Below are 21,692 nucleotides of genomic sequence, written 5' to 3' on the forward strand. Positions count from 1 at the left end.
ATGGTTGAGGTAGATGATCCACGGCTCTGGATGCCACGGCTTAAAAAGCAGGGAACAAAATCTGATTGTCACTCTATAAGGGGTGAGGGTGGCCACAGAGGAGAGGGAAGAAAGAAAAGATGAAGGAGGGAGAGGAGTCAGACACTGGCACCTAGTAGAGGAAGAGCCTGAGCACAGTGCCAGGGTGATTGAAAATAACTTGTAAGAATAGGTAGGCACATCTATTTTATTTATTTTATTGATGAGAAATACCAGTGTGTTGTTCCACTTACTTATGCATTAATTGGTTGCTCCTTGGATGTGCCCTGACCGGGAATCACACCTGCAACCTCAGCGTATCGGGACAGTGTTCTAACTAACCGAGCCAGCGGGCCAGGGCAGAGGCACAGCCCATTTGGAATCGTTTGTGAAGTTTGCAATGTGACGTAACTCCTCCACTCCCCTGCGCCTAAGGCTCCTTTCCCAGCTCATTAACCTTACTGTTCTCACCAATGCCTTGTGAATGGTGGTCAGCTGTTAGGTGTGACTATATGACTTCTTACCCACCAAAATGTGATGTCACTGTTAGGAGAAAATACTAGAAGATAGCTGATCTTGTACTCACTTTCCCTCTGTCACAGCAACTGACAACATTCCGAATGGTAGCTTGGTCCGTGATGGGAAGCAGAGCCCCATGCTACACACAATGTAGGGTAAGTTGTCCTAAATTACCTATTTTGGGGACCATTTGTATTGCAGAATAGCATATAATTCCAATATCCAATCAATTACTGTCCTGTCAATTTTATCTCGGACATCCTGACTTCCACTCTTACAGCATAACATTCCCTCACCTGCGTTACCCTAGTGATGTCCTAACTCATCAGCAAGTCTTTCCTTCCTTCCGACCTCAACTGCAGATCATCTTTCAAAAGTACAAATCTGATCACATGACTGCAATCATCCCTAAAATTAAATCTGAACTGTTCACAGGCCTCCTATAATCGGCCCTTCCTAGACTCTCACTGCTCTTTATATTCCAAACTGCAATACTCAGCTTCTGATTACACCATGACCCCTTGTCTCGATGCTTGTCAATTCTGTTCCCACTCCAGAGCACATGGCTTCCTTGGCTTAGGCTTGTCCTGATTCCCGGACCAGGAACCTCTGTGCCACATATCACACTACTTAATACAACGTATGCAGTGTTTTTCTAGACACTGTCCTCGATGTTAAGCACCGAGTGCTAAAGAATAAAAGGTAACTGGCTTTGCCGTGAATGATCCCTTTACAGGACGGGAGCCTGGTAATGCGCTGGTATCAGTCTTGGCCTGCAGAGCGCTGCGAGCGTGGGCTGTGGTGGTGCAGACCCGGGGCTCGAATCTGAGCAGCCACAGTGCTCATCTGATACTACCTGATGGTACCCAGAGGACAGTTGATGCTGAAGCAAATTTCTAAGTCTTTTAAAAGCAGATTTTAAAGAATTGTTTTCAAGGTTTCCAAACTCAGCATTCTGAACTTACTCAAACTGCTGACCAGTCAGCCTCATTAATATTTCAGTAATACCGTGTAAAAGAAAGGTAACATTTATGGTCATGCCAATTCTCTCAAATGGGACTGAAACAGTTCAGAAGCTTGAAAGACTACTCGCTCAGTGGTCGTTTCAAATAGGCAATTTGTGGTAGCTTTTCTGCCACATGCAATCACCATCAGTCTTTAAAATCCTATATGAGGGTATCAAGAGTCATAAAGAAGAGCTTTACTGTCTCCAAACATCAACTGATCTTAGGAAAGTAGCAAAAACCTGCTAGTCAGCTTAATTTTAACAGCTGCCTTCAAAATTCAAATATGTTTAAGAATTACATAATATATCACTATTTGGCATGTCTTTATAAGCTAAATAGGAAACTACCCATACTAGTTCAAAAAAGTAAATTAATGGACAAACTCTTTTTGAAGAGAATGTAAATGAATAATTTTGAAAGTCCATTTACTCTTTTCAAATACACCAGTTGCTCATGGCTTCTGTTCTAACCTTATTTGTATAGTATACTGATTCCAAAGCCCTCAAACTGCTGCAGAACTCTCTAGAGCAGTAGCTCCTTTATACTCTTAAGTATGCAGAAAGCATTTTATACCCATAGAAAAACAGTATGTTAAAGGATTTAATAAGGACCATCCATTTAAAGCAGAGGTAACAGTATATAGAGTAGAAACCTATTTTCACTAAATCATGACAGTTTTAAATAACTGGTGGATGAAAAGAGGTTAATTAAAAGCAGTACTTAAATCGAGTTAGGAAGCTAAAGACGACACTCAAAAATGTCTGGAAACTTCTATATGTATATGATCTCAGCCGGCTGTAGCTGCTAGCAAGAAAAATCTTTTTCTAAAACAGTGGCTCTCAATTGAGGCAATTCTGCGCCTCACCACATCCTTCCCTGGGGACGTTTGGCAATAGCTGGAGCAGGTTTGGGCCGTCACAGACTCCAGTAGGAGGGGGTGGTACTAGCGGTATCTAATGGGTAGAGGCCAGCGAAGCCAGTGCCTTACACTGCGGAGGGCACGCCCCAGGACAGGATTATCCAGTCCCGAATGTCAGCAGTGCCAATTGCTCAAATCCTGATCTAAAAAGAACATGCATTTTTCTATTAAAGTATAAATTCTGGAGGAAAGCATGGATTTTTACTTCTGGAATAAGGAACCAGGAGTTTATTTCCAGGTTTTCAAGGAAGGCCTTAATTCATGGACGGTTAACGATTCTAAGCAAGATGCACATTTGTGTCTTTTAAAAATACGCCAAGATTACAGTAAGCTACCACCACACATTTAAGCTGCCCTCACCTAAGTAAGCAGTGGCTTTATATTAATAAAGTAGAATGTCTGTGAGACAGCTTTACAGGGCAATAGGATTATTACAGGCCATTAAAACATGAGGTTATCATAGTACTGTACATTAACCAGTTCTGGAGTACAATTCTTTAGGCTTTTTTGTGTGAGAGAGAGCACTCTAACATAAAATCACTAACTTGTGTGTCAACCATGAGTTACTGATAACGGCCAAATACACCAATTCCAATACTCCCTAACCCAAAGAATTTCATTTCACAGAATACAATCTTTTTCTCTTCTAAAACCTAAATGAAACAATTCAGTTTGCCAAAATCACCACGGATAATCATTTAAGATCAGAATAAAAAGGAATGAAAAGGTCAGGATATTAAGACTTGTTCTACTAAAAATCATCCTGACTCCTGGTACACACTGACATGATCTAAGAAAGTAAAATTATCTGCAATACTCCCCTCAGTAGTTTTAATTGAAGTTGGTTTTTGTTATTAAAAAAAACATTTTGAATTAGAGCTAACTTCCTAAGTTACAAAGAGCAGTAACATGTTGCTGATAGATCTTGTCTTAAATTACAGTACAAGTGTTCACAAGTCTTATATTTCTAGTATTAATAGGAAAATAAAGCAACTTACTGTAAAAGGGAAATATGGTACCATCTGGTGAGCTTGTGGCAGCTTGCCACCAGATACTTCCATTGTGTTCCATTTTTGCAACCAATGGTATCAAAGGACAGTTTTCACCAACTGGAAAAGTCAGTTAAATCTGAACTATCCTTTTTCCAAACAATAAAATGAACACTGTACTGTCCATTTTCCATTCCACAGAGGATTGAGATTTCAAAAACAGATGTGAACCTGGGGTGGCAGTGGCTTAAAAATTGGAATTCAATTTAAGATAGAACTAAAATCCAGAATTTATTTCCTAAAATTTTTAAGCTCTTTAATACCAAAACATTTATTAAGCATATTATACCTAGGGATTGGCAGTTAATTTTAACAATTTATTTTCGGTAAATTTTAGAAGGCAGATATGGCCCTGGCTGGTGTGGCTCTGTCGGTTGGAGCAGGGTCCTGTACACTGAAAGGTTGTGGGTTTGATTCCAGTCAGGGCACACACCCAGGTTGCAGGTTCCATCCCAGTGGAGCATGTGTGGGAGACAACCAATGGATGTTTCTCTCTCTCTTTTCCTCTCTCTTAAAATCAATAAAAGCATGTCCTTGGGTGAGGTTTAAAAAAATAAAAAATAAAAATAAAGTGAGCAGAAATGTTCAACTTCTTAAATTGTGAGGTATTACTATATACTTTGCAGTGATTAATTATAACTTACTAGGTCTCTTAACCAGTTAATTGAATTTTTCAATGAGGATTATGTATATTTCATTGTTCTGAACTTCAATCATGCCTATATAATTCATATTCAGTTGATGTCTGACACTGAGCTAGATATAAAGGTATCAGAATATCCCTTAGAACTGGTTAAATTAGATATGCTATTTCTTTACCTTTTACCCAACAAGTGTAAAAAAAATGAGACAACCAATTTGGTTATTTAACTAGGGTTACATAAAAACTATGTAAATATTCAAACATTTGATGATGTCATTGTACTCCAACCTTCTAAGAATTCTAATTCCCAATGGTTAGGAAGCTTTAGGTACCATTAATGAATATATGACCATCATTTGTAAAATTATCATTCAATGCTATTGATTTTATAAATATTTTATAAATATTTTATTGGTTAGGCTTTGCCATGCCAAATTTCCTTTCTGCCTTAGTTTCATAAAATGACCTAACCCCTCAAAAAGAAATCAGGTAAATCCAAACAATTGAAACATCCTCAAGAAAATCAGCACACAGCTGTATTCTTACCATTAGCTTTTAAACCCCCTGAAGAACCTACATATGTAAAGATGCTAAGCTGAACTTGCTAATAAATCTTAAAAGGCCAGTAGGCAGTATGAGTGGCAGTCTAGGTATGACTGGACCTCACACCTTGCAACCCCATACCATTATCAGGACACCAGCATTAGAAGTATGGGGTTAATCAGTATGACTTGGCACTTAAAATCTGAGTATTCTGTTACTAATTTTATGTATGTGAATATACATTATAAATGTAAACTACATCTACTACTAAAAAGAGAAGAATCTATTTTTTTGTATTAAAAGACAGAATTTCAGCTATATTAAAAAAAATTAGCCATCTTGCAAAACTTAAAAAAAAAGTGTATCTTGGAAGTTTTTTTAAAAAGGGAGAAATCCAATACATGAAAGTATTTGAATTTAACTTTAGATAATTAACTAAGACATTCACACAACATATGCATGTCAGTCTCCTATTTGGTCCTAGAGCCTGCAGTATTGTAATTTATTGTGAAACCATGTAACCAAGTACTTAAATATATCCACAACATCTCTATCACGGTCATGTATAGTACATAATATACTAACATCTCAAAATAAATTTCTATTACAGTTTTATGCAAATTATGGTATAAGATTACCACCTGCCACATTCTGAAAATGGCACCAACTTCATGTAATGTTCCATTATCAATGTACTACTCAAAATCCTTACTGGTAATGATGTTTTATGCATTATCATCCGAATATTTGAAATTAAGCTGCTAATCTAATAACCACAGTGTCACCAATTCAAATCACTGCATACTTGGATGTTAAAGCAGGTAAGTAATACAGCAGGAAAAATATTTCTAATTCACAGTTTCAAAAATAAAGGGTGCAGTTTTCAAATATCTGATTGCTTAAAACTGGTCACTAAATTTAACAACTGCCTCCTTCACATGTAAACTATGTTTGCACAGCATTAGGAGATGTCTTTATTTCAGAAGTTAGTTCTTACTGTTACAGGAGCACCACAAATTTGAAGGAAGAGGCTACAGTGTGAAATGAGTTCACTGAAAGATATGTTAAATAAAATTTCAACTATGATGTAAGGTACTGCAAAGCTTTGTTTCCCCCAGCAGAGACCCCTTAATCAGGAAAAGTGGTCAGCGTTTACCAAATACAGTATGTAAACTAGCTCTACAAGAGAAGGGGAAATCTAACTCAACTAAAAGAAAATGCTATTATCAGCTAACAAACCTGTGAGAGCCGGTTTCAGAATTTTCCTAAAACTAAAATTTAAAAGCATACACAGTATTTGTATCCTTCAACAAAGGGATGGAGAGATCCAAAGGGAATGAAAGAAAAAACTGGCCTTAAGAATTTAATTTCTACATGGCAACACACACACAAATGGGTAACTGAGAAAAACTGTGTACTTAAGTATTCAAATTTTAAATGTGTAAGAAAATTTATAATAGAAAAAAGTGGCATATTGTTACTGTGACTTGATTTGCTGGAAACATTGCAAATTCACACTGGCACTAAGAAAACCAAAGTTTCAAAAATTTACTCCTCATTCTCTCTCCAGATATGTTTTCTGTGCAAAAATAAATATCTGCAAATTGCACTAATACAATACTTATTGTAACTTTTGTATTATGAATAATCTGCACATGCGGCTTTACAGACAATACATATTTGTAAACTTGCTCATGCAAAATTAGTGTGCGCAACAGGGATATTTTTAATCCCTATACTTTAAAAAAATGATACCTTATTATCTTTTTTAAATTGCCAAACCCTCTGAAATGTAACAAATCTTACACAGATATTCTTATCTGCCAGCTAAAAATCAATTTACGTTGCTGAAACAAAAAGTTATACAAGAAAAAGAAACATGGTTTTTGTCTTGCAGAATTTTTGATTTTTAAATATGAGAAATTTTATAAAAGAAAGAAATTCATGGTCACAAAATTTGAACATTTTAATCCTAAACATTACAGGGCAAGTAGATCCCGGACCCTACCTCCATATTCCATAAATCCTAACTTTTGGTTTCCATTTTAAATGTTGCCCTAACCACTAAAAACATTAGTGGTTTTACAACCTCTGGGTTATGGAAATACGTATTTCTGAAATAAATGTTACAAAAACAAAAATGGAAGTAAGCCAAACTGTCTCCATGAAGGAAAAAAAAGTGGAACATTTTGAAGCTTTTAGACACTTCTCTTTCCATGTCTTATGATTAACCTGTCGATTCAGTGCATCATAAGGTCAATGTCATGGTCCCCATGTTGAACAAACATCTAACTAGTGTCCATTGATTCCAAGTTAGTGGATGATGAATCTTTTTGGATACTTTCAAAGATGGCTGCCAGCTCAGGGTTAGAGCTGATCTGCGACTGGAATTCACTCATCAGTGGACTCTTCTCTGCTTCTGGAATGGTTAGCAGTGCTGCTACTGCTCTCATAGCAGATCGCTTTAGTTCGTCTTGCTTTTCAAACTCCTGCTTTACTGAGTTTGCCTTTACCTGTAAGATTGAGTAAATTTATGATATGCTATAAAAGATAAGCTCTTATACACACAAAATTTAAGCACCTAGAAATTTCTGGTAAATAAAGCAAAGCTGCTTTCATAGGTCCCAAAGTCATGTTGTATTCTAAGCATAGTTGTCTTTAAACTTCTTTTTAGCCGTAGCTTGCCTCCTTTAAGGGAATAAAGCCCATTAGGAAAACAAAATCCAGAGCCATATTGTTGAAAGAGGAAGTATCTGAGCTATAATATTCAGCAAGTCCTACTTTGGCCTCCACCAACAAACTACTACTCTAGACACCCTGTTCATTCATTATTCTTCAAACACATCATGTACTGACATCTCTGTGCCTTACTTCATATAATTATTTTCATATCCTGTTTTACCTTCTGAATCTAAAAGCATTTCTGACTTTTTAAGGTCCATTTTAAATGTCATCATGTTCATATGAAGTCTTCTATGATTACCCCACCCCCAACCAGAATTAAACATTTCCTTTTTTGTGAATCTATCTCACTTTACCCTGTATCAGTACTTCAAAATGTATATCATACTGCAATTATTATAAATAAAAACTAAAGAACAGCATTAAATAGTGCACAGTTTTCTAAAACATCCACATTCAATAGGTTAACTTTCAAAACCTACTGCTACATATGGTGCTAGCATGATGAGGACAACTAACAGTGTAAAATCAACTAGGAATCCTGAATACAGCAAGTCTGGTCGAAGCTGATGTCTACCAATGATTAGTTGTTCATGAATGATTACCTTAGTTGTACATGTGGCACGTAATGGCTCAACAAGCCGGTCCAACCTCTGCAGTACTGCACTTGGACAAAGGGTGGACAGTCTCACCAACATTAAAAATGTTAACATCTATTATGAATAAAAAAAGACAGAATTTAGACCTTGTGTTATTTTCTGAAGACAATTCCAAATTCTACAAAGATTTTGATTTTTTTCTAACAAAGCTTTCAAAAGGAAAATGACTAGCATGCACCATAAAGTTTCATTTTAGTGTGATCAGTCTCAGAGTTGTAGCAAACCTTATCTGAGGAATTTGAGTTACAAGTACTAGAGAGACCTCATTTACAATGTGGTCCTAGTGTACAGAACTAGAAAAGTGGTTCTCAATCTTGGCCACTCATTAGAACTGGGGAACTTTGCCCTGTTCCCAGAGACTTTTAATAAGAAATAACTGAACCAGGAGAAAAGCTTTCTTAGTTTCTACTATCTTAGCAGATTTTCCTTTTAAAAACAAAAAACAAACTGGTTATTCAGATTTATCCATAGAAAGCCAGGTAACCCATAATCTTTTTTCTCTTGGACTATAAACTGTAGAATTAAACAGGAAGATCCTATTGCTTCCTTAGGGGCTCTTTTTAATAGGTTCTGGTAAAGGTCAGGTTACTACTACATATGAAAATAAGAAGTTGGAGCTCTGAGTTTGGCTGCATAACTGCTCAACTACCACTTTTGCCTGCTTGACCAAAGGCCATGCATGCAAAAGAAAAAAAGGCAATGCACTTACTATTTTTCAATTCCCCCTTTAACAGTTCACATTTGAAACGGACATGATCAAATAGGAAAAACAAAGAGCAGATATGAGCAAAATTCATGCTCTAAACCTAAAAGGTGGTATATTTCTCTTCTAGTTGCTTCCACAAAGATTGCTTTAGGTATCTGACAATAGTTCTTGCATGTTATCCTTTAACAAAATTCTTGATATTACACCAGCATATTAGATTGGAAAACAAAAATCTTCATTCAGGCAATAATACGGTCATCATGCAGAATGACAGAAAACCCTCGACTGGTTTACCGCAGCACAGTTTTGAGACAGGCCAAAGAGATCAGATTATACTCTGAACTGCAAACCTGTCTGGACTCTTCTTTGGTGGGAAGGCATCTAGGGACTACGCACTAAGCAAGCTGGCAAAGAATTTCTTTGACTTTCCATCCACTTAGACTAGACCTCCTCCTCCAAGGAAAAGGTTGCTGGATTTTTTTCTATATGTCAACTGATGTTACAATTGTACCACTATTACTTTTGCATATTATAGTCCATGACAAGCCAAGCAATTTTTCTCACTTAACAGACAAAAGTAAATTATAAGGGTAAAAGTCACTGCAGCTAAGTCTTCTAAAACATTCTATAAAGAGACACAAACATCTTACCTTAATATCATAATGGTCCTTCAAACCATCTTCAACATGATTTAGAAATTCAAAGATATCTAGCCTATCAAGACAACTGTCTAGAAGTGTGTACATACACTCAAAAGCTGCCTTTCTAATATCCAGGCCGTCATCAACTGTATGTTTAAATGGACCCATTTCTACCTGTTGAGACATAAAAGAGTATGTACATATACTTAAAAGTAAAAGATAATCTTAGAGAAAATGTAATCTAACAAACTAGCTTACCTCTCTTATAAGCTCCTTTCTAACTTTTGTTTCATTGTAAAGATGTGGAAGAACAGTATCTAGAAGATCCCTTATTAAAGATGGCTTATTATGTGCCGCTGAATTGAATGTGACCAAGGCTACTCTTCTTACATTCAAATCTGGGTCTTCCAACGTTTTTAGGAAATCACCTGAAAAATTTTAAGAGAAGTAACATACAATTAAGGTAAGCTTAAAAGAAAATATACATTATGCTTTTTTCTAAATTGATAGTTTATTGTTGTTGGTATTATTTGTTCAATGCAGGTCAGGAAAGAACATGATGAAATACTCAGTGAACTATATAGTTTCTTTTAGCAGCAGGTAAACTATCGTGTCTCAATGTGAGTGGATTTAATTGATAATTTGCTCTTGTGTACCTATAATACAGATACATAGTGACACTGAGTCATGAAAGTTCCCTAATTACTTTGTAGATAGTTTATAAAAAAGGTGGGTTGCAAAGAGAAGTGATGAACTCAGCAAGCACAGGATCTAGTAACTTGAGTGACTATCCTTAGAGTTCAAAATAAGATAAGGTGAGGACAGATCCACTGCTTGATAAAGATAGAATACTGTTAATAAGTACACAATTTATCAGATGACAAAGAGGAATGTGCCTCCAAAAGTCCTATTTTTATTTGTATCTTTAACAAGAAATATACAAATTGGTAAGAGGATAGAATACAAAAGGAGGAAACTGAAACCTAACATAGGACTAAAAGCTAAAGCACCTAGGCACTTTAAAACAGACAGAGACCTGGTTTTCTAACAAATGTGGGGAAGGAATTATAGTGCAAAGATCTTTGGAGTCCTACAGATGATGATCCAAACCGCTTCATTTGTCAATTGTATGACTTTTGGTAAGTTCCTTTAGGCAAAAGTCTCGGTGTCCCAGTTTATAAAATGAGAATTATAAACCTTTAGGGCTACTGAGCAGAATAAATACCGTGTATATTGTTGAACGATGTCTGGTATGCAGCTGGTATTCACCTGGAACTATCATTACATAATCTCAACTCTACCATCTGCAATCTTATAGAATTCACAGGGAAAAAGAGAAGTGCTAGAAGACTTAAATGTATTACAATAGCAATTTGAAAAAATGGTAAGAAAGAAATACTTCAGACACCACAGATTGATAAACTCAATGTTGACCATCTAGGAAAGTTCTGATTACAAAAAAAGCTTAGGAGCTAGCTTGGGTTCAAAAAGAATTTAAATGTACCAGACTAAACTCTTCACCTGCTCTCTTTAGAGTTACTAAGATGATAAATTAGAATTCTAATTAAAGATGTTTTCAGTAAACCATCTAAATAAAACATTGCTATTATTATGGACAAATGATGACATGGACTAGGATCAGTGGTCCTCAACTCCTTGGTCTAGGAATTTCAGTTTCTGAAAAGCTCCCTAGGTGGTTGTAAGATGTTTATATAACCACATATAATATTGAACTAAACCATAATTCAATTAAAACGATAATCACCTGATTGAATAACTATATCAATGATGAACACTGACTGCTGTCAACCTGGAAGATGTCTCTAGAGATGTGACAGAGGTCTTTTCCTTTGTCCTATCTTATACAGTACCAAACATGAATAAATATACCAAAGGGGGGGTGATGGGAACAAAGGCAATAATCTTCTGATAGAGAATTTCTTTGAATTATTTCTAGGTCCCAGCAGTAGCACCCATTTATCCCTGTGTCCTCTTACTTTGAATTGATAATCCCTTTCTGTAATTCTTTTAAATTGTGTTTCTCCCCTTTTTGGTGCACTGTAGAATGACCTGACAATGCAAAACTTCTTTCCCATATCCCTCAATCCTCTCCGCTTGTATATCCATTCTTCTGTCCTCAAGAAAGCACAAAAGTGAGTTCTGAGGGCTTTTAGCTACTACTACCAACTCCAGGAAAACTGATGATGAAAACAACACAGGGAAGTTATGACATCATGAAAAAACAATTCTCAAAGCTAGTTCTTGTCTTCACAGAAATGGAGGGAGCCCTAGTTGTTCTGGAGTATCTCCTCTTAGTTCTTCTGGTAAAAATCTTTTTTTATTCTTAGGATGTTACATATGGAAGTCTCAATAGTTCCCCTTGGGAACTGGAGGGTTACAAATAATAACAGAAAATTGGGGCCCTAACAACTCAAGATAAGATTCATTTATCTGGGGGGAAACTTCAGGATTATTTAGATAGATCAAATACCACCCCCCATCCATTAGTTATTTTAGGCCATCCCCAAAAGATGATTATCAAATGTGTACTTGACTCTAAAGACATTCTAGTGTATTTATTAATTTCAGTTATTTGCAAAATTATCTGGTAATAATTTCAAACTAAGGGGCAACAGAATGTTAGTATATAAGATGATACATTATCAATACCTTTCTAATGAAACAATTACCAGACCCTTAAAAGCATTTTAGTTCCTTAGTGATACTTTTAGTTATTGAAATGATTTGTTTTTTCACAATTAACTACTAAATAGTTAATCAATATGTTTCCACTTACCTATGCAGTTCTTTAATAGTGGATCAATAGGTTGTGGATGATCAGAAATAGTAAACTTCACAGCTGTAACCACTGAGCTTCGAGCATATGATGAGCCTAATTAAAAATAAATTTAAACCTATTGGTATGTAAGTCTACTAAAATCCATGGATATTTTCATTTTTCAAACCACTTCAAATAACACTAGTGTCTTCAATTTTTCTAAGTTCTCTTTGGCCACAGGGTGGGGAGGTGGGTTGCTATCAGAATACTAACAAAACGGAAGCAAAGTTTACTCATGAAACAATCTCATTTTACTTCTAAAGGAACAATTTCTTCTGGGAAGAAGGCGGCCTGGGAGAGTAGCAGTGGAGGATCTAGCCTTCACAAAAGGGAATTGGTTAAATCCATAAATAGCTTATAACATCTTCAAGTTTATTTAAAAAGAAAGCAATTTCTAAGAATAAATGGTATTATTACCTTCTACTTCCTTTAAAGGGATTTATATTGGTAAATCTGAAAACTCTTCTAGGATCTTTCATTTGAACTAAAGTACACCAACTTTACTATTATAATTATTAGTAGTAAGCTCCTCAGGATATATTAATTCAAGAAACGCCTTTTCCGCATTTTAAGACAAAAAAGTAACAGAATATAATGAACTCTAGGATAGACTTATTTAACCATTATCTAATGACTCTTTATCCTTTTAAATAACAAAAGGTTACTCAAATATGGCTCCATATTGTAACATAAGGCAATGGGGTTCTATATGGAACAAGATACAGAAATGTTTTAACTTCCACATTAGGCATCTTTTAAGGCAACCAACTGCTAGAATTAAAATTTTTTAATTAAGAAAACCACGGGCCCTGGCCGGGGTGGCTTGGTTGATTGGAGCTTCATCCCGTACACTGGAAGGTGGTGGTTTGATTCCCAGTCAGGGTACATATCCAATCTGTGGGTTCAATCCCTAGGATGTGTGCGGGAGGCAACCAATTAATGTTTTGCACATCAATGTTTCTCTCTTTCTCCTTCCCTTCCTGAGATCACTAAAAAAATTAAAATAAATAAGAAAACCTCGGTACTCACCTGATATCAAGTACCCCTTAAGCCGTGGAAGGAGAGTTTCTGGATCAATTAGAGTGAGTTTGCCTAGACATTCAGCAACAACATTTCTGGTTCCTTCTTCTGCACACTCACAGTGCTTTAGCAATAAGGCCCAGATGTTTTCAACATATGGTTTAAGGCCCACCACTGATGCAGAGCTAATAATTTCCTTCAAGGAATGAAGCAGTAGATACTGCCTTTTGGGCTGACTGGTTATTTCTTGTAAGACAAATGGTAGATATTCAGGAAGGTTGCCCACGCTAATGCTGCCTAATGCGTAAGACGCAGCTGACTTGACTTCTTCACTGGGAGATGAGAAGGCTTCTAATATTACTGATTTCAGTTCCAGTTGCCCGCTTAAGTCAATGTGATGCCCGACTTCTCCAAGAGAAAGTAGAGCTAAAAGACGAATAGAATCTGTAGATCTTGAGTTCTTGACATCTTGAATAAACTGACCTACCACAGCTGGTCCTTCTTTAGGACATGCTCGAGTAAGGGCAGCTACACATTTGGCAATGGAATAATAGGACTGCTTGTGAGTAAGAGCTGTGCTCTGAGAATAAACTGGACCGGTCAACATGCGCAACAAATCCATGTATCCTAGATTATTTGTTCCAGTGACGACCAGGGCCTGGAAAAAGTCTAGCATGGCACTGAGAGCACCCCCCTGCAATAAGGGTGATCTCACAAGTCCAATAAGTTCATTGAGAATGGATCCACTTATCTTTGAAAGGGAGGAGGGATACACTTTTGCCAGTGTGGTAAGAAAACTGATAGCCATCTGTGAAACATGCATATCGCTTTCACTGATAAGAGGTGGGAGCTCATCTAGAACTGCATCAATCATGGCAGCTGTCAAGCTGTCGCTATAGTTTTTAATTAGAATATCTAGGGCAGAAAGAGTGCCCAGTTTCAAAGCTCTCTGGTTTTTCCTGAGAAATGAAGCAAGGATAGGAACTCCTTCTCCCAGGACAGGCCTCAAATCTATCTTCAAAGGTGACCCAGCAATCAGTGTCAACGCCTTCACTGTAGTTAACCGGGTAATTTCATTCTTTAGTCTCTCCAAGAAAATCTGAAGTGTATTAGGCAAGTCAGAACCCAAATTGTCTCCAAGGTTGCAAATAATTTGTCCCATACAGGAAATAGCCCTTTCCTTGACTTCTTGATCAATATCAGCTGCTTTTAACCTCTTAATGGTACAGGTAAATAGATCTTTGATGTAAGGAGTTGCATCAAACGAGGAAGGCTGATCTAAGGGACGAATTACTTTGACAAGTTGTTGCGTAACAAGAAGTGCTTCAGATGTAATCTTGTAAAATGGGTCTCCAACACAAGCCACCACTGGAGGGACCAAAGCCTGAACATGAGGATGGAAGACTTGAGGAGAGTGATTACAGAGGATTACATATAGACACGACAAAGCATCGATCTTCAAATTTGATGAGCTTGATTTGTCATTCAATGAGAAAATGATTCCTAAAAAGCCAATAAAAAAAATCACAATAATTTTTATGTAATTACATATACATATAGTTTTATGAAAGAAAAAATTAAAAACTAATCCTTAAAATATTGCTAGTTCCCACTTCATCACATTATCGCTAAAGTAGTAGAACTTCCACAATCTGATATCAGAGCCAAAAATTTGAGGATAATATTTAACATTTTACTTGCAAATTTCTAACTTTAGGTATTCAAAACGGTTCTATAACAAAGTTTAGTTCTATGTACAAATTTAGTTGTCACAAATTATCCTTTGGAAGGAATCATTTAAGCTTACCTAAGTCTTAATAAAGTCAATATTAAGTTCCAAAAGTGATATATTATTTCATTCATACCTGGTACAAGAACAGGAATATGCTGTGTTAGGGCCCCAGGTAACACATTTACCAGTTCAGTTAACATGTTAAAACAGCACTGTCGGGTCTTTACACTTTTTTCTTTCATCTGTTTGTGCAGAGCTTTAACAATGTTGGGAACCTGTAATTATCACACACTCATTAGCTGTTTTAACTACTGATATTGCTTCAGTACACTTAACACAAATTACAGGAGATGAGGAGAAAGGGAAGAACTCATTTTTTTTGGTTAAATTCCTAATTCTTCTAACTGCTAACAAGACTGTTAGATACAAACTTTGTTACATAAATTCCACTCTCTTGTAACTGTATTTGCTTGATACTGATAGAGAAAAATAGCTTTCTACTGAGTAACAAAATAGTCTTCCTCGATTAATTTTTAATTATGAAATGCACAAGACTAAAAATAAATCGAACCAAATAGTAAAATTTTTAACCAAAATATTCCTGGCATAATTTGTAAATGGCTTTTTTGAACATATATAACACAGAAAAGCATTAAAGGAAAAAAAACAAATTATGGAGATACCATCAAATGAGTCCTCTTTTTTGCTTTTAGTTTGCCATTACAATGAAATCAACCTAATTTCAAATGGAGCTACAAGCAGCAGGGGCTTGATTTAAAAAATGTATGCGTGAGCCTGGCTGGCATGGTTAAGGGGTTAAGCATCAATCTATGATCCAGGAGATTTCAGTTCAATTCCAAGTCAGGGCACATGCCCAGGTTGCAGGCTCGATCCCCAGTAAGCCACCGGTGTGCAGGAGACAGCCAATCAATGATTCTCTCATCATTGATGTTTCTATTCTCTCTCCCTCTCCCTTCCTCTCTCTGAAACCAATAAAGACATATTAAAAAAACAACACATATATATTTTTTTAAAAGTATGCTTCTAAACTTTCTATACTAATGTTCTGTTAGTAAAACCTAAATAAAATATTTATTAATAAATCTTATGAATACCAGGATACAGCCACATATATCGAACAATGATTTGAGAACTATGGACAATAGAAAACACCTATCTAGTTAATCATAGCATCATCAGAATTTCCTGTGATTTTACCTAACTTCTATACACTTATTCAATTGCTTATGTCACCCATATACTTTATCTTATTTCTTTCTATAATTAATCTTCAATGTTCACCTTTAGGCTCACCACATTTTTCAAAACTTTGTACTAATTGAAAACAAGATATGGTATATACATCCACCCCTCTAGTTTAGTTGTTTAATCTGGCTCACATGTTTTGTAATCCATAAAAATGGACAAATATGCACCCATTGGGCTGCCATAGGGATTACATATATGATAGGAAAATGCTTAGCATGTACCAAATAGGAGCTATATAACTATAATATTTAGGATCTTAGAAAAGATGAGCTAAAGTGAAAATGTGTTTTATTAATAAGAGCTGCCATTTATAAAAATACTTACTATATAGAAGGCACTATATTAAATGTTTACATAGATAATTTCTTCTATCACTACCCTGGGCAGACAGTTCTAAGTAAACTCTTATTACAAATGAAAAAAGTGAGGTTTAATAAAATGAATAAATGATGTCTTCAAGATCACACAGCTACATTAGGAGTGAAGCCAGTTACCACTGCAAATAGTCTGACTCGAATGTTCTAAGGTTTTCCATTAATATCAACGATAAAAATTACTTTACTGAATCATAAAATTATTTTAATATTATTTATCCACTAAAATCAAGAATACTTCAATCAAACTATTTACAAGTAACATAATATGAACACACATAAACTACTGTACAAACATATTCCAGAACATGGTTTCACTCAAGATGTTCTGGAACTCACATTTCCACATTAAAAATACAATTTTAAAGAACTCATCTACTAGTATGACTTTCAAAACCATACTTTTAAACTGACCTGACTCTGAAGCATTGTTAAAGGTGTTTCTCCCTGTTCCATTGCATCAGGGTCACACAGCCAACTTTGTACAGGACGAGTTTGTTTCAAAAGAGAAAGGTATGCGTGAAAAACATCTGCCTTTACATTTTCTTCACGCTCTTTAAATCTGGATATCAGTGCAGGAGAGACGGTCTTGTAGAATTCTGCAAGCATTTCATGCCTTGTGCTAACTACAGCATCCAAGCACTTAGCAGCTGCACGTCTCACTTTCCAGCTCATGTCATCATCATCACTGTATTCATCATCACTCCCTAAAGAGAAGTTTTAACGTTAGGTTATTAATCATAGGAAAAGTTTATTGTTTAATACAGGAAGTAAATTCATAATTAAGATAGTTTTCTAACTTTTCACTAGCATATACAACAGTGGATAAGTTTATAAAGAACTAGAACTTAAACAGATCCAGTTAACTTTGATAAATTTACACATAAATTAACCTCTAAATAAAAACGATCATAATTGTGTTTTTAATTTGTTAAACATTTTCTCATTTACAGTGAGTAATGAGCTGCTTATTAACCCTTTAAAATCATTAACACATTAAACTTTAGAATATAAATATTTGTAAAATCAAAAATGCCCCAGGCTTTTAAACAATATGAATAAAAGTTCAAAATCAAACAATCAGGGAGTTTATAAGATAATCCATGAAAAAGACTTGTGGTTATAATTGATGTGATAAGAATGGCTATCAATCCTAGAACAATCTATAGAACTAATTCTCTGAGGAGAAAAAGTATTCTGACATCAGCTTTCTTTGTGACAAGACTTTTCACTAAATTTGTTAATGAGGGGGTTATTAGGAACAAATATGTATGTTCACAACCTTTCAAGATACTGTCTTAATGTAGTTTAAAGAAACTACACTGTCTCAATCATAACAAGAAAATTCTGCCCATGTAACAACAGAGCACCATCTTCTCCATACTTCTATTAAGACTTAAAACAATATTTCAACCATAAGCATTAACAATTCCATCTCATTTATGTATACTTGATAAATTTTGTGTGTGTGTAATCTTTGAAAATTATTTCTCCCTAACACCACCAGGATGAATCAGTTGGGTAAAATGAAGTCAGGAGGATGGCAAAAATATTAGCAATTCTCAGTGCAGTCCAAAATTATCTAACAACAATTTTGCTATTCTTAGATAAGACTAAAGCCGTGAAATGATTCCTCATTGGGGGAAAAAGATATCTCATCATTTACTTATATCCCAATTAGCCAGTGAAAGCTAAATGTAGCCTTAAAAAACCCTAGGATATATAATAAAATTGTCCAATCTCCAAAAGGTTTACTTAATTTCCTCTTAACACATTATAGGAAAACACAACTGAATACTGCTAAACCCAAGGCATCTGATCTATTTACCAATACCTATTTGAATAAAAATTACAAGGTACTATCAAAGCAAATAAGTGAAGTTTTTCTCATGGTAACTGAGCTATGAGAATAACTTTGCAAGAATATACTTTATTTAAAAAAAGGTTATAGCCCAGCCAGGTGTGGCTCAGTGGTTGAGCACTGACCCAGGAACCAAGCGGCCAAGGTTCAAAGTTCGATTCCCGGTCAGGGTACACGCCCAGGGTTGTGGGCTCAATTCCCAGAGGGAGCATGCAGGAGGCAGCTGATCGATGATGTTTCTCTCTCATCGATGGTTCTATCTCTCTATCCCTCTCCCTTCCTCTCTCTCTAAAAATCAATAAACATATTTTTAAAAAAGTTATAAAAATTCAAACATCCTAATCACTGAAATTATAATATATAACTGACAAAAGCAGCTGAAATTGGTTTATTTTTCAATGTAAGTACACTAAAAGCCAACAATAAAAACCTGGAACATATACTGCTACAGTTCTTTCAAAGGATATTTCTATTGGGAGCTAAGATTTCCCTTCATTAATACAACGCATTTATTAAGTGCCTACTGTGTGTCAAGCACTGTCCCAGGCACTGGGATAAAGCAATCGATAAAATAAAATTAAAACCTCTGCATTCATGACGCTTACATGTAAGGTGGAAAATAATTACAAAATGTCAGAAAGTGATTAAGTGTAATGAAGAAAATAAAAATGCTAAAAAGAGTATAAAGTAAGGGAAAAGCCCTGAGATGGGGTGAGGGGAGAGAAAAGTGAGAAAAAGTAATCAAGTATTATAACCCCAAAGTTTTTGGCCTGAGGAACTAAAAAAGAATGAAGGTGCCATTCTGAGATGGAAAAGGCTAAAGAAAAAGGTCAGGAAGGGGATGGAAGGAAGGTAGGAAGAAGATATTTTAGACATCTAAGCAGTAAATCAAACAGTTGTATATAAGAACCTGGAATTCACAGTAAAGATCTCAAATAAAGATAAAATTCGGATTTTCAACCAGAAGACTAGACGACATCAACAAGAATATAAGAGTATAACAGAAAAGTCCAAGGACTGAGCCCCAGAATAGTCTGAAGTTCAGTGGTCGGGGTGATGAAGATGAACCAGTATGGAGACTAAGGAGGAGTAATCACAAAGACAGTACTAGAACCAGGAGACTGTGGATGGTATCCCGAATGTTAAAAAAAAGAAATGCTGCTGAGACTGAGTAATAGGCAGAGTCAAACATTCGAAGCCACTGGCAATATTGTTCATCACTGGAAAACTGGATTCAAGAGGGAAGGAAAAGAAAGGAACTGGAAAGCATTCTTTTAAAGATTTCTGTTGTAAAGGAGAGAAACTGGGCAGTAGTGGCTAGAGCATAATATGGGATTTTAGAGGAGTTTTTGTAAGTTGTTTTTGTTTTGTTTTGTTTTTGTTTTTTTAAATATATCTTTATTGATTTCAGAGAGAGGAAAGGAGACGGGGAGAGAGAGAGAGAAACATCAATGATGAGAGAGTCATTGCTCGAGCCTGCAACCTGGGCATGTGCCCTGGCCGGGAATCAAACCCCAATCGCCTGGATCCGTGGTCAACGATCAACTGCTGAGCCATGCCCGGACAGGCTTGTTTTGTTTTTAAAAGATTAATGAAATTACAGGCTTTAGAGGAAAGCCATTATGTATATTCATTCAAAGAATCAAACTAAAAAGTATTATAAAATATAACAGGACCTTGGCCAATGTGGCTCAGTTGGCTGGAGCGTCGTCCTGTACACCAAAAGGTGGCAGGTTCAATTCCCAGTCGGGGCACGTGCAGGGGGAGGCGGGACGGGGCAACTGATTGATGTCTCTCTCTTTCTCTCTTTCCCTTCCTATCTCTAAAATCAATAAAAAAAATAACAACAGGAAATCCACCAACCCATATAACTAGTAACTTACCCATTTAAACATCTCTATTATGATTCTTGGAATACAAGCAAACAACAAAACATGAACAACCCCTACATCCTTGAAGTGCTACTCCTTTCCAGAGTAAATACAATTCACACAGCATGACATCAATTTTAAGAGCCTCAGAAATGTTTAAATTATTCATGAATAACCTAAAGTTAAATGGAGCCTCAAACAATATTTAGGATTTTTCATGAAAGTAACTATGTATAAAACCAACCACAATGCTCTAAATATGTATATCTACTGGTATAATTATAAAAATAACATTCATTTCCCTCCTTACCAAAACACTTTGTAAGAAATCTGAAGAACAAAAATCATTTATAATTGCTAGCCATGAGAAAAATACTAGTTCCATTTTTTTCTATTATTAAAAAAATTTGTTTAAAAAAAACCCTAAAAGGCCCAAAATGGCATCATTGGTGCCAAAAGCCCATGATACCAAACCTAAATTTAATACCTGATCTAACTGCAGTTCCACCCTTTACCAGAAACATAATCTTAATCAACTAGTATGGAATATTCTGGCCAAGCACCAGTAAAGTAACCTCTCACAGGAAGAAGAGGCAAGCTACATAAACGAAAACAATTCCCCTAAGAAAAGGTGTCCAGGCCCCAAAATAACCCTTTCTTTTCTTTCATAATAATTCCCTTGCCCCTCCTTTTCTTCTTATAAAATCCTTCTATTTTGTACAACCCTCAGCCCTTCTATTTCCTACTAGATTTATGAATCCCTTAATTAAAACCAATCCAATCTTTGAATTTACTGGGCTGAATTTTGTTTTTTAATGAAATAAAACTGGGACACAGTAATTTCTGTTACCCACTTTTCCACTCAACTTATTAACTGCTTTAATAAATATTTTTCTAGAACATGATTTTGAAAATATTGCATAGCAGTTCAATACATGGATGCCCCATAATTTATTTAATCAATTTGCTATTATTGAATATTGAGGTCATTTCCATTTTCACTATTATAAATAATAAATATACAAATAGTACAATTTGGGGTAAGAAACCAACTCCATCTTGAATACTGGTCTTTTATGATTACAAATAATTTTCTTCTACTTAATTTGAAATACCTTGGTCATCATCATCACCACCATCTGCATCCATGGCATTTTCATCTTCATCTTCGTCATCATAATTATAATTCGGATCATAGGTAAGATATTTAAGACAAATATTTATAATGGTAGAAACATGAGGATATACTTCCTTAGGACATCTGAAGAAACAAAAACTGTCTTAAGTAACTGAACTTTTCTCTCCTTGATTCAGTGCCTGCCACATTTTGCTTTGTTACC

General features: G+C 35.7%; 1 protein-coding gene across 1 annotated transcript in view; it reads right to left on the reverse strand.

The window, feature by feature from the left end:
* Positions 1 to 2,676: 2,676 nt before the first annotated feature.
* CAND1 (cullin associated and neddylation dissociated 1) overlaps positions 2,677 to 21,692 on the reverse strand; it is a 42,360-nt gene continuing 23,344 nt past the window's right edge. Inside the window, exons 7-15 of the mRNA XM_016199596.2 lie at positions 21,468 to 21,613; positions 17,035 to 17,327; positions 15,111 to 15,252; positions 13,255 to 14,748; positions 12,184 to 12,279; positions 9,645 to 9,814; positions 9,396 to 9,560; positions 7,986 to 8,093; positions 2,677 to 7,211 (exon numbers count right to left, since the gene is read on the reverse strand). Coding sequence (XP_016055082.1) covers positions 6,987 to 7,211; positions 7,986 to 8,093; positions 9,396 to 9,560; positions 9,645 to 9,814; positions 12,184 to 12,279; positions 13,255 to 14,748; positions 15,111 to 15,252; positions 17,035 to 17,327; positions 21,468 to 21,613 — 2,839 coding nt within the window. The 3' untranslated portion in view covers positions 2,677 to 6,986. The remainder of the gene's footprint in view (positions 7,212 to 7,985; positions 8,094 to 9,395; positions 9,561 to 9,644; positions 9,815 to 12,183; positions 12,280 to 13,254; positions 14,749 to 15,110; positions 15,253 to 17,034; positions 17,328 to 21,467; positions 21,614 to 21,692) is intronic.

This window comes from Miniopterus natalensis, chromosome 2 (assembly GCF_054644295.1).
Source record: "Miniopterus natalensis isolate mMinNat1 chromosome 2, mMinNat1.hap1, whole genome shotgun sequence".
In the NCBI taxonomy this organism is placed as follows: Eukaryota; Metazoa; Chordata; class Mammalia; order Chiroptera; family Miniopteridae; genus Miniopterus; species Miniopterus natalensis.